Raw genomic sequence first — 13,905 nt, forward strand, 5'->3', positions numbered from 1 at the left:
CGAAAGGCCACACCGAGAAAATCTACTCCATCAAGTTCCACCCTTTGGCCAGCGATCTGCTGGTGTCTTCATCTTATGACCTGACTGTCCGACTGTGGAACCTGGAAGATTGCCAGCAGGCGCAGCTCCTCACTGGTCACAAGGATCAGGTGGGTCATCAGCGTGTCAGTTTTTACAAAAAGTCACTGTGCAGTGAGTTTCCGCTTTCAGTTTGATTTTGAACAGAATGCTAAAAGTATTTGCTCGAGGCCAGTGTCACTAAATCAGCACATGCAGACTTTTCATGTTGGGGGCCACCAATAATTAAAGCAAAACCAATCATGCAGATTTCACAATATGTTGATATGCTGGTTGGACTTCATTTCTTATATTGAGGACTGCTTTAAAGCATATGTTATAACCTTGTTTATTTGTTGACACATGTGACTTAATGTGGTTCTTGTTCAGGTGTTTTGCATGGCTTGGAGCCCGGACGGCAAGCTGCTAGTTACAGTCTGTAAAGATGGCAAAATTCGTGTCTACGACCCGCGCAAGTCGGATGCACCTGTGCAGGTGTGTGCAAGTAAACAGTAATGTTTTGTTTGTTTGTTTGTTTGGTTATAGACGTCAAATATTCATTTCTATTAGTTTAAATTTTTTCCCCACTTTTGTCAACAAGAGTATGAAAACCTAGATTTTTTTTATTGTACATTTAGAACAGATATAAAATGTGTGATTAATCGTGAGTTAACTCGTGAAGTCATGCAATTAATTACGATTAAAAAAAATAATCGTCTGACGCTCCTAATTTTAATAATCTTTTCTTTTTTTTAATCGCGTCAGGCGATTAAAATTTCTTATTGTAATTAATCGCATGACTAGTTAACTCACGATTAATCACAAATTTTATATCTGTTCTAAATGTACAATAATTTTTTTTCTTAGGTTTTCATACTCTTGTTAACAAAAGTGGAAGAAAATGTTAAACTAATAGAAATAGTTTAGTAAAATTTAAGATTATTAAAAATTCAGGGCGTCAGGCGATTAAAGTTTTTAATCGTAATTAATCGCATGACTTCACTAGTTAACTCGCGATTAATCACAAATTTCACAACTGTTCTAAATGTACAATTAAAAAAATTCTAGGTTTCATACAAAAAATTTAAACTAATAGAAATAGTTCAAATGAATTTTTGACGTCTATAGCCGTCAATGGCAGTGAATGAGTTAACTATACAAACAATGTTTAAAGTAACGTGAACATTCTGCAAGTACAAACATAAGTTATCCATTTTGTGGAGCTAAAATGTGTTTGTGAGCTATCTCCTTATTCACTCACCGCTAACTGCTTATGTGTTTTTAGGAGGGTCCGGGCCCTGAAGGCCACAGAGGCGCTCGTGTGGTGTGGGTGTGTGAGGGCAAGTACCTGCTGGTGTCTGGATTTGACAGGTACTTCCTTCATGAATACATTTTTTTATACAATTGATTTCAATCAGTCATGCCACTAATGTGACATTTACTGTAACAGACTTACTGTGTTGTTTAATCTCACAATGGTCAGGTGGGCGGGCCTCCAGAGACATAAATATTTGCATTTGAACCAATGAAAAAGTCGATCTTCTGATAGAGCATTTGTCATGTGCATGTTGCTGTGTAGCCGCAGCGAGCGAGGCCTCTACTTGTACTCCGCCTCCTCACTTTCCTCCGGAGTGGTGGCCAGCGTCTCTGTGGACGTCTCCCCCTCCACACTCATCCCTTTCTACGACCCCGACACCAGTCTTGTTTTCCTCACTGGAAAGGTAAGGAAGACTTTGGTGGTGTTGTAAATAAGAATGTGGATTTAACTCATTCACTGCCATTGACGGCTATAGACGTAAAAAAAAAAAAATCATCATTAATTTAACGTTAATTTAAATTTAAAAAAATTGTGTTAACAAGAGTATGAAAGCCTAAAAAAAAAATAATTGTGATTAATCGTGAGTTAACTAGTGAAGTTATGCGATAATTACGATTACTAATATTAATTGCATGGCGCCCCTAATTTTTAATAATCTTTTCTTTTTTTTAAAAGAATAAAAGATTAATAAAAATGTGGGGTGCCAAGTGATTAATTTTTTTTTATTGTAATTAATCACATGACTTAACTCACGATTAATCACAAAAAAAATTATCTGTTCGAAATGTACAATAAAAAAATTCTAGGATTTCTTACTCTTGATGACAAAAGTAGAAAAAAAACGTTTAACTAATGGAAATAGTTTAAATTAATTTATGGCAATGAATGAGTTAATAGTCACGGGTTGTTTTTGTCTTCAAGGGGGACACCCGGGTGCAAATTTATGAGATCGTCCCTGAGGAGCCCTACTTTGTGGAGTGCAGCAGTTTCAACAGTTCTGAGCCACATAAGGTGAGTTCTGTAATCTTTAAATGATGTCACGTTCTCGAATGTCTCCCCTCCCCACTCATCTGCTGCGCCCGGCTGCAGGGTTTGGCCTTCCTCCCCAAGAGCGAGTGTAACGTGCGCGAGGTGGAGGTAGCGGCCGCCATGATGCTCACCAAGACCTCCGTGGAGCCGGTGGTGTTCAAGGTGCCAAGAGTCAAGGTGAGCCAACAACAACAGCTAGTGGATGCAAGTCCATTCCATGTATCCGTTTGTGATTGTCAGGTTGTGCGTAGGCACTCAGGGTGGGAATCTTTAAATGTCTCGCGATTCGATTCCGATTTTTGGGTCTGCGATTCGATTCAGAAACTATTTTCGATTCAGAACACTTTTTGATTCAAAATGATTTGATTGACAATGATTTTTGCTTCAATCTATAGATGTGCAAGGAATCGTAATGATCTACCCCAGTCTGACTCGCTAGTGCTAATTAGCGCGCTACTCGCGGCACTTTTATCACGCAAAAGAATGGCTCCACAGTGCAAAAAAACAACTTTTTTTGGAATCTCTTGATCGTTACTTTTTCCTTCTACTCTCTGATGTGGCTACAACTTAAAACCACACTGCCCCTCAGTGGCCAAATCGGGTACAACATGAACAGCGCTCCAAATAAAGGCACACACAAACACAGGCAAGACAGTATAAATTAATTTAAATCAAATCGATTTTGGGACATTTAAAATGTTGATTCTGAATCGTACTAAATGAGAATTCTTATGAGAAAATTTTTTTTGCACACCCCTAGTTAAAAAACTGTGGCAAAGTGATTTGAGGAGCTTCATGTGCGTCATTTTGTGGCATCTTGCTGCCAAAGAGCTATGTTGAAGTTCATCTGGTGCTTAGCTGCCATTTTGTGGTATCTTGGTTTATTTTAAAGAGCTCAGTATTGTTCATTCGGAAATGTCATCATCATTGCTCTTTTTTTTAAATTTTTTTTAAATTATATATATATATATATATATATATATATATATATATATATATATATATATATATATGTATTTATTTTTTTGTATGTGGGTGAGTATGTGTATGTGCGTGCGTGCGTGCGTGCGTGCGTGTATTTGTTAGCTCACCAAAAACCTATTAGAAAAAATCCCATACCGTTCACCTAAATCGAACACCGCCGTCAGGAGACCCGAGGGGACCAAAGAAAACCAAGGAAGGTGAAATCCAGCACCGACCAGACACCACCCACCGGGCCACCCACCAGAATTCTTCCCCAACCCAAGAAACATCTAAATTCCAACAAATCCAAAAAAAAATAAAAAATCAGGGAGACCTCAAGAGACCGAAGGAGAGACTAAGGAAAGGAAGGAAGGACAGACGAAGCCGAGTGAGATCCACAGACACCAGCCTCCACCGATTCAATGACCTGAGGAGGAAGCAGATTGTGTCTGAGTTTCGGTAGATGCATGAAAATCTCCACCAAAGAGGGGAGCCGTCGACCCCTGCCAGGACTGAGCAAGCGCAACACCTCAGGGCCCCCCAGGCCGCGGCAGCGCCAGAGGACGACCCCCGGGCCCCGCCAGGGCCACCGGCCGGAGAGCAAACCCAGGAGCAGGAGCGCCCCCCACCCCAACACGGCCCGCGCCCCCGACCCAACGCAGCAGGACGGGGCACTGCAGGCCCGCCAGGCACCCCACCGGCCCGCCAGGCACCCCACCGGCCCGCCAGGCACCCCACCGGCCCGCCAGGCACCCCGCACCCCACCCACCCCCGCCATCCACCCCAACCCAGCCAGGTGCGGGGACACGGACAGGGGACCGCAGCACTGCTCTATACCGCGGTCCCCAACCGATGGCACCCCCACAAGCCAATATTAATGTAATTTCTTATGACATATGAGTTATTTTGGTGGCTATTTTTCTTACCCGGAAGTCAAACGCCCGGTTCAGTAAAACCCCGCTTCTCCCCCTGTGGCTGCCGCGCCCCTCTCATGACGTCGTCCGAGCTGGCTGCTTTCGCGCAACGCCCACGAAACAGGACTCTAAATTTCACGGACTGCTAGATCTCTGCGTTTGGTCACGCAAGCCATCAATTCTTGAATAAACATTTGAGACACAACTGGTCCTTGCCATATAAAATCGTGGAAGAGGAGGAAAGAAGGAGGAGAAGAAAAGAAAGCCCCATAGCGGGTCACAAACCCGCACCCTGTTGTTTTTTGGGGCGAGAGCACTATCCACTACACCATCCATTCATTTAAATACTCAGCGCAAATGTTTTACTTGTAGTTTACGCCAATGTCAGCCAATCGATTTTAAGATAGCCAATTGTCATTTCATTGCACGTTGGCATTGCAAATGTGAAGAATGATTGATTGCTTTGAATTCATTTGGACAGAATGTTTATTGATAAAGGCTGCTTTTGTCATTATCCCATGGAGGGAGGTCTCAGAGAAAGTGGGCGCGCGTTTAGTCCGCAGAGGCGGTGCGGGGGTGGGGCCGCTCGCAATGACGTCAAACCGTGCCAACAGCTCGTTTTCTCAGGTTGGGAGGGGCTGGTGCTTGGAGAGCAGAATAACCAAGAATTGAGGAACTTTGATCATGTTTTTGGTGAGGAATTCTCCCAAAAGTCATTTGAGGCGCTACATGTGGTTCTTTGATGCCATCTTGTACCATTTTGGTGCTCAGGCACTCATATGGTGCTTTGGCGCCAAGCATATACTGTAGTACCATGAGGTTGGAATGCCTCCACCCGCTTTTATTGTGCACCTCTGTGTCCTCCCATGCAGAAAGAGTTTTTCCAGGACGACTTGTATCCTGACACGCTGCTGTGCTGTGAGCCAGCACTGAGCGCCTCAGCCTGGCTCAACAAGGCCGACGGCCAGCACAGGAAGATCAGCATGAGGCCCGCTGACATGGCGCCAGGTACGACAGGTGTCTCGCAAGTGCTGCTCTCTGTCCGCTCTCTGCCTGCCAACATGAAAGTCTTGCTGATGTGTTGTCAGTAAGCGAAGCCCCCAAAGAGGCACCGGTGAAGAAGTACATGCCCTCGTCTTTCTATTTGGAGGAGAAGACTGACGAGCAGAAGAAAGAGGAGGTGAGGAGGACCAGTGGCACAAGTTTACACATTTAATATGACTTATTTTCTTCTTCTTTTTTTTACATTGGAATAAACCATCACAGTATAAATGTTATCTAATATTTGACACAAAATGTGCCGTAGCTCCTGGTGGCCATGGTTGCCAAGCTGGGAAACATGGACGACCCGTTGCCACAGGAATCCTTCGAGGGAGTCGATGAGGACGAGTGGGTGAGTGCAAGAAACTGAAATCCTCTTTGAGGATGAGGATGATTTCTGTGTTGCTGTAAATGTTTAACATTTTCGCCTCTTTCAAATTCAACATGTCAGACTTGTTGGACCCTTATTGTTACCTGTTTTGAATTCTCAACCGTTTTAAACAATATAAAAATAAAGTGTGCCAAAGTCAAGAACTGCACCGAACAGATATCCGTGCGTAGGGTTGCAAAAGAGTGGAACACTTCCAGTAAATTGACATAAGGTTTCCAGTAAATGTCTGTGGGAAGCTAAGATGGGGGAATTTTGGACATTTTGAGGTGTTTCGTATTCAAGCATAATACTAACTTTTTTGTGTGTCAAAGCAAGACATTTCATCAGATTTGTTTGTAAGTGGAAATTAACGTAATATTTTATGGATCAATCAATTCCATCATGGAAGAACAAAAATGGATAGCATCGGCGTTGCAGATAAACCATTCTTGAAATTTGAAAACACACTGTGGAACAACACAGACTAATAATATAACAGAACACACAGATATATATTCTTGATCCTCCGCAAAGAATGACTTATATTACTAGGACTTACTGAGGAGCTGAGATCACAATGTCCACTGAATTGAAGAAAAAGTGTAGCAAAAACGGTTTTATTTCTTTACATTCTATTTGTTTTGTTTTTTTCACTATGTGGAAAAAGGAGGCATCTATTTGAGGAAGTTTTTTTTATTGCAGAGCCCGCAGGTCATATGCCACGCCGTGTGTATGTGGGACATGGACACATCAGCAAACACAAAATGGTCAATTCAAGCACTCCAGAGACACAAACTTGCTATATACAAGCAATTAAAAAGTCAATTCTCTTACTAATATGTCCTCTTCAATGTATAATGTGCTTGCCCCATCATCACCTTCATCTTGTGTCTTTGGTGTTACAGGATGATTAAAAGCGCTCGGAGCAAGAAGAGGGAACACCCACACACTTCCACTGAATTACGCTCTCTGCATTCCAGACTCGCTCCGACAAATCTGTACAATGCAAGACGATTTGTGTGTCTATTCTTAGAAATGTCTTTTTTCCCCTCCCCTTTTTTATTTTTGTATGACGTTACCATTTGTTAGCTGGAAGTCTTAAATGTGTCACAGAAACGTTCAGGAATTCATCTGCCTTTTGGTTCAATTTAACTCTGTCGCAAAATGATCAGGCATTAAAAGAAAAAGCCACAAAATTAAGTCCAGTTGTGTATTTCTTTTAATAACTTGGAGCTCTTTTACAAAGTGGCATTAACTTAATGGGTTTTATTGTGGGTGTAATTTGCGTGATGGTTCTTCTTCAGTGCATATAAAAAAAGATAATTATCATCTTCTAGTTGTTATCTGAGAAACGTTGACTGTGTCTTAAATCAAATGCAATTAATTGTGTCTTCACACAACTGTAAGGATACCACAGGGTCACCAGTCTTCATATTTGGCCATGAACTGGATTTTTTTTTACATTTACTAATTTTCCTGGCTATTCTTCTATTACTACTGTATTTCTACCAGTTGTATTTCAGTATTTTCTACACGGAGGGATGTTCTCTTGTACGGTAGTTAGTTCCTTTTTTAGGACTCACTTTGCTCCAAATGCTTGTTTTCTAAACATCTAATTTTAGGTTTTAGTATTTCTAACTTGTATCTTTAATCATGTGACAGTATTAGTCCAAATGTACAATTAAGCCATAATGGACAGTGTGTCATTTCCACTCAACTGGATCAGTTTGTTTACAACCTCCGATGGATGCATGTGAACTACAAAGTGTTCTCAGTGTTGGTGCAATGATGTATTGTAATATGTATTTGCTTGTTCTACTACTCTGATGCCATACTTTGTCATTTTTGGGATACTACTGGGATCATTTTTTAATTCAGTGGAGGATGTTTTTTGGTTCTAAAGTTCATGTTTGTTTGTTTTCCAGCATTGTCTTAACATTCAAATTCAATTTGATTCTATTTGTTTGTTCTTGTGTTAAGATCACCATTGATGCAACTTTGCAGTGTAATAAACTACATAAACCACACTCTGTTTAAGTTTGAAATAAATCATTTGCATACTTTTAAAGTCAGCTTTATAGTTTAAAAAAACCATCATCTTTTACACATTACATCATATATTAACATATTAAACGAGATTTCCTCCAATAAAATGTTTTTAAAATTAAATCATTAAAAAAAATTACAAAATTACCTTGTATATACATACACTTTTTCCATCCATCCATTATCTACCGGTAATCCGGCGTCGGGTTGCGGGGGACACAGCTTTAGCCCAGACTTCCCTCTCCCCAGCCACTTCAATCAGCTCCTCCGGCGGGATCCCATTATGGCGTTCCCAAGCCAGCTGAGAGACAGTCTCTCCAGCGTGTCCTGGGTCGTCCCCGGGGCCTCCCGCCGGTGGGACATGCCCGGAACACCTCTCCAGGGAGGCGTCCAGGAGGCATCCGAACCAGATGCCCGAGCCACCTCAACTGGCTCCTCTCAACGGTGAGGAGTAGCGGCTCGACACTGAGTCCCTCCCAGATGACCGAGCTTCTCACCCTATCTATAAGGAAGAGCCCGAACCGGTAAATCGAGAGTTTTGCCTTTCGGCTCAACTCCCTACTTCACCACAATGGACCGATACAGAGTCCGCATCACTGCAGACGCTGCACCTGTCCATCTCCCGCCCCATCCTGCCCTCACTTGTGAACAAGATTCCAAGATACTTGAACAACTCCACTTGGGGCAGGATCTCATCCCCAAGCCAGAGAGGGCACTCCACCCTTTTCCGACTGAGAACCATGGTCTCGGATGTGGAGGTGCTGACCTTTATCCCACCCTCTGAATCGCTCCAGTTAGAATTGGAAATCACGGCTTGCCGCTTGAAAAAGCCAACAGCACCACATCTATAGAGGACCAAAACTGCCAACATTCAAAATAAATAAATGACTAAAAGTGGAAATAAAAACGGATAGAAAAAATATTATTCAAAAATGAATTATTAACTAAAATAAATATAAATGAAAAGAAAAACATATAAAAACATATATATATATATATACATATATATAAAAAAATAAATAAAAAAATATATATATATCCCAAAGCATCATCCACAGAACTGAGGGTGTAGAGTTAGTCCACTGTTCCATGATCGGGAAGCAAACCACACTGCTCCTCCTGAATCCGAGATTCGACTTCCTGACGGACCCTCCTTTCCAGCACCACTGAATAGACCTTACCAGGAAGCTGAGGAGTGTGATTCCTTTATTGACCTTTTGCACGTGACGTCACAGCCCTCATGGGGAACGCCCCCTACGGGACGCTGGACGGCAAAAGAGCCACTTGCTTGTCTTGTAACCCTTAAATCTCGTACAGCGTAAAGTCCTTTGTCTAATCGATTATCTTATAAAATGGTCATATCTTGCTGTGCGGTCGGTTGTACAGACAGACAAAGGAGTAAACCAAATGTTGCTTTTTATCGCATACCTATGTTAGAGTATAGAATATTAAGTATTGTACTCTTTGCGTGTTCAATTAACTGAATGGTGAGATTCTGTTGAAGAAGTTCCTTTGCAAAGGTTTTAATTACCAGAAGCTTCTGGTCCACATAAGACAAACCATCCAAGCGATGCTCTGTTCAAATGTGTCCTTCCTCTTGGCTCACATCGTTATTTATTCACAAAGAGGGTTCATAAAAAGGTCAGCCCACAACACACCTGGTTACAACTAAATGAATACAAGAAAATCCCTCTCTCCTCCCTTCTGCAAGTTCAGCAAGTTCCCATAGCTATAAATCAGATTAGAGAAAAACAATCACACATCGGCCCGTCTCCTTCGGAAGAGACAGATACCAGACCCATACACTCCCTTATTTTCTCAGGAGTGTGAGACACATAAAAATGCTATTCATTTAGCCATACTGAGTTAACTAAATCTAAAACGGCTAAAATATAATTTAAAACTAAAAAACAATGTTAATAACTCATCACCTACTAATGAAGACAAACGACGTTGATTGATAACTGCAATCAACAGAAAGGACTGGCAGCCCACAAAGTATTCACGGATTTGCAGCCATCTTTTTTTGCGAGGTTGGTAGATAAATGTTGTAATTAGTAGATAAATGTTCATACATTTTACTAGTAAATGTACACTCTAACAAAGATTGTAAGAGAGGTGTCGAATTGCGTGTTTCAAATCACATTAGCGAGCCAGATAGTTAGCGTCCACTCCAACTGCACGAACACACAACTTAGTTTTAAAATACACCTTCCTCAAAACTATTAAGTGCATTTGACTGTTAAATAATGGGGGATTTCGTCTTTGTGCTTGGAGTTTTTCACATGAAATGACTGCATAGCTTGCCACTACGAGTCATTTGTTCCATGCTAGTAAACATAGTAACATAACATCATCACAGCGTTTCAAGATAGAACGGACTATGTAAAAATAAGTCAGTTAGTTTTACCTTTGCATTACGAGGTATATTGTCCCCCGGTGTGAGCGTAGCATCTCGTCCCAGAAACCCGGCCAGCGACAAGCTTTTAAATCAGCCTCGATGTGAGGAGAAGAGACGGCATTGACTACATAATGATACAGGTCGTGCGCTGTGAATTCCGGCAAAGTCGGCAATTTGATTAACTTGGTAAAAACAGCAGGCAACAGAAGGTAAGGGGCTGCTTTCAAACTAGCGAATTCCAACTTAAGTAAATATCGCGCTCTATGAGTCCCGACTAAATGTGCAACTTCGACTGACAGGCGAACTTCGGTAGAAGTAGTAGATTCCATGGCTCTATGGGCAATAATAACTTTTAATAATTTGTAAAATAGCAGTCGCTAAGTCACTCCAGGTCACGTCCACTTATTTTAAAAAACAAAACAACTATTGCTTTATTTAACAAATTGAAATCAAAAGTCAAACAAGGCTAACATTAAGCAAACAATCATCATCACAGTACACAACAATCTCACAATAACAGTAAAGGAAAAGGGGGAAAAGGCAAAAAAGAAAGTTTTCCAACATAAATTATGTTCACGACAGTTCCAATATGATATTGCAGGTGACACAGACACAATATCAGAATGGTAAAAAACACGGATTTTGCGATTGTTTTTACGACACGAAGGATTGAAACATAATCTACCAATTTGGTGATTCAGTGATATCAGCAATAGGAGTGTCAGCTACAATACCAATGTGACCCCTATACAGCATTAATACACCAAAAGGAATAGCATCAAAAACGACAGCATCACGTCCACTTCCATTCAACAATCATTTCCTTCCGTCGTCCGTCATAGGGCAGGCACGTAATCACGTGACGTCGGTGCGAATGGTCAATAGTTGGAACACACCCTCCTTATCTATACACCCTTTTCGTAGGAAATATATCTTAATATCTGTAATGCATTTAAAAAAATTTTTTTTTTTAAATAAATACAACTTGAAAACACCATTCACCATATATTCACGTTGTCCTTCAGTGATTAAGTAAAAAAATTGATGTACTGCACACATAGTTATACAGTCAAACATAAATGTAAACGCACAAATAACAAAAAATACTGTTGTAAATGTATAGTATTTTTCGTGTACACCAATTTAGGAGTAAAAGGCGCGTGCCAAGTAATGTGACACACTCAGGTTTTTAAAATATAGGGGGGAAAAATGTTTTAACTGCAGGGCATGAAAACCAAACTGCAGTTCTCCCTCCCCGCCTTTAAGCGTCGACATGCTAAAACGCGAGCAGCCCGTCCATAAACTTTGACCCTTATGTGAGACTTCCGCATAACCTTCAATGCACGTCTTACATGTGAAAACGAGACCTCCGTCCTCCAAAATACGTTTTACGACGGCAAAATGGTAAGAAAGGAAATTATTTAATTCCGCGTGTCATTCATATAAACGCTCCTCGATCATGTAAACGTTGTCGTAGCTTCACGTTTGTTAAAATCATGAAAAATGACCGTCGCCTTCACACCTTACTTAAAAGAAAGACAATTATTGATTCTTTAACAATATGGCCATTTATGTATACTGTAAATAAGGTGCTTTGTGTGTAATGTGAGTGTAATGCGTTTAGGAAATGTTAACTGTCGTAAGCATTTGGCATTTAATGAGAGTAATGCATATTCTTCTGAGCAGTTTATGTGTTCTGTACTATCTAGTTTAAAGTTTACGAAATAGTTTTTCTAGTACTGTTTATTCCCATTACTGTCTAATGTTTATGCACTGGTATAACAACTAACTACAAGTTACTAGTGATGAAAACTGCTCTAGTTGACAACTGTATACAACTAGTGACATAATTCGACTAGTTAACGTTTAACACTGAACTAGTACTATTAAAAGAGCTCGTCTAGCGCCCATTTTCGCCTCACTAGTAATATGCTGTTGTCCTACTAGTATGCCAAATTTGCCCAACTAGTGTGCATAACCGACACTATCAGTGGAAGTGTACTACTTCATCCATTTGATCTTATTTATTCATGTATGTATTTATTTATTTATTATATCTGTGTTCCACAGGCTAAGTATTTAGCTCAAGTCATTGTGATGGGGGTTCAGGTGGTGGGCCGTGCTTTCGCTCGGGCCCTACAGCAAGAATACGCAGGTACGGGCTGTATCAAATTTACTAGTGCAACAATTTATATTTACCCCAACCCCAAAAAAAAACATTTGAAATGTTTTATTATTTTTTTGTTAATTGGGGGCCACTTTGGGCCAATGGGTTGCCAGTTTTTCATCCATGACTTCACGCCTTCCCAGTGGCAATATTTTCCACAAATTCAATCTTCTTTTCAACTGCATGTGAGGCAGATATACTATCCAATGCTTCAACGTGCCGTCCTATATTGTGCAAATTTATTAATTTATAGCATTTTCCCCACAAAGTTCACTGTGATGTGAAACTTGTTTTTATTAAAATATAGCGTTGTCATCTCTTCCTTGTCTTTGCAGCAAGTCAGGCAGCAGCGCGGGCGCGAGGCAGCACTGGTCAGCATTCCGCGGCCGCTACCAGCATCTCTGGGATGAACTTACAAGAGGCCCAGCAGATTCTCAACATCTCCAAGCTCGAACCAGAGGAAATCCAGAAGGTAAGAAAAAAGGGGACACAAGACCAATATGATGTGTAACTTCTAACTTCAAACACGTGAAATACCGCTTGACCTACATTTTGTTTTTATTTAAAAGCACCTGAGTGCTGCTTCTTAACAATCATCCAACAAATGTAAAAATCAATTAACCACCTTTTGGAAGATTTAATAAGAACAAAACTTAAATATTTCTTAGTTTGAAATCACCTTCACGCTGACACCAATTTATTTGAATTCTATTCCAGAACTATGAACATCTCTTCAAAGTCAACGATAAGTCTGTGGGTGGTTCATTTTACTTACAATCAAAAGTAAGTATGCTTTTGTTGTGAGGCACTTTTCTCTGTTGCTGTGGTGACGCACGCGCTTTAATAAGTACTCAAATGTGAAGTGGCAATTTGTAATTGTTGGGAAAACTGACGCAATTATTGACGAGCATTAACTGATGACAATAAGAATCTCACCCCACACCACATCTCCCAGACGCGTTATTCTGTTAGAGGCTGTGGTTAGTGTCAGTGTCCATTGTGACTTTGTCTCTGTGTGCAGGTGGTGCGAGCTAAAGAGCGTCTAGATGAGGAACTAAATATCGAAGCACAAGAACAGCAACGGCAACAACAAAAGCAGGAATCACAGCAAAACACGGAAACATGAAATATAAAACCGCAAACGCGTACCCCCCCTCCCCTCCCTGCGCGTCCCCTGTAAATTATATCCTAATAAATTTCACCTTTTCTCTAATTGTCCGCTTTTTCTTTTGATGTCCACAATGTCAGCGGTTTATCAATTGGCTTACAATTAGACAGCCATTTGAAGTGTATCGTCAAATTGCTGTGGAAGTTAAGTTCAGTGTTTTATACCTCAGGCAGATGGCCTTTTCATCCACAGCAACTCTTTGACACACTAATCCACGCTTTACTTTACTTTGGAGTCAGCAAGTTCTGGCCTCTAGCCACTGACTGTCTGCCTTTCATCTTTTGGGGGGGGATTCTAGTAATGTAATTTTTTTTTCTTGTTGATGTGGAAATAATACTTCTTTTTTTGGGACCATTCCGAGTGTTGAATTAACCTACTTGATTGTGAGTGTGAATGGTTGTTTGTCTGTGCGTGCCCTGCCCAAAGACAGC

General features: G+C 40.9%; 2 protein-coding genes across 3 annotated transcripts in view; both read left to right on the forward strand.

The window, feature by feature from the left end:
* coro7 (coronin 7) overlaps positions 1–7,719 on the forward strand; it is a 120,879-nt gene extending 113,160 nt beyond the window's left edge. For both annotated transcript variants that reach the window (XM_086088521.1, XM_086088511.1), the window contains 10 exons: positions 7–149; positions 448–552; positions 1,343–1,428; positions 1,637–1,778; positions 2,297–2,386; positions 2,465–2,581; positions 5,154–5,289; positions 5,370–5,461; positions 5,588–5,674; positions 6,598–7,719. In XM_086088521.1, the coding sequence (XP_085944647.1) occupies positions 7–149; positions 448–552; positions 1,343–1,428; positions 1,637–1,778; positions 2,297–2,386; positions 2,465–2,581; positions 5,154–5,289; positions 5,370–5,461; positions 5,588–5,674; positions 6,598–6,606 (1,007 nt within the window). In that variant the 3' untranslated portion in view covers positions 6,607–7,719. The remainder of the gene's footprint in view (positions 1–6; positions 150–447; positions 553–1,342; positions 1,429–1,636; positions 1,779–2,296; positions 2,387–2,464; positions 2,582–5,153; positions 5,290–5,369; positions 5,462–5,587; positions 5,675–6,597) is intronic.
* A 3,689-nt stretch (positions 7,720–11,408) lies between these two features.
* Positions 11,409–13,519, forward strand: pam16 (presequence translocase associated motor 16). The gene is made up of 5 exons (XM_086088547.1): positions 11,409–11,543; positions 12,210–12,294; positions 12,642–12,778; positions 13,024–13,089; positions 13,328–13,519. The coding sequence occupies exons 1-5, from the start codon at positions 11,541–11,543 to the stop codon at positions 13,430–13,432; spliced, it is 396 nt and encodes a 131-aa protein (XP_085944673.1). The 5' UTR covers positions 11,409–11,540; the 3' UTR covers positions 13,433–13,519.
* Positions 13,520–13,905: the final 386 nt, after the last annotated feature.

The sequence above is a fragment of the Leptonotus elevatus genome, chromosome 1, assembly GCF_054856555.1.
Source record: "Leptonotus elevatus isolate MCC_2025b chromosome 1, RoL_Lele_1.0, whole genome shotgun sequence".
Lineage (NCBI taxonomy): Eukaryota > Metazoa > Chordata > Actinopteri > Syngnathiformes > Syngnathidae > Leptonotus > Leptonotus elevatus.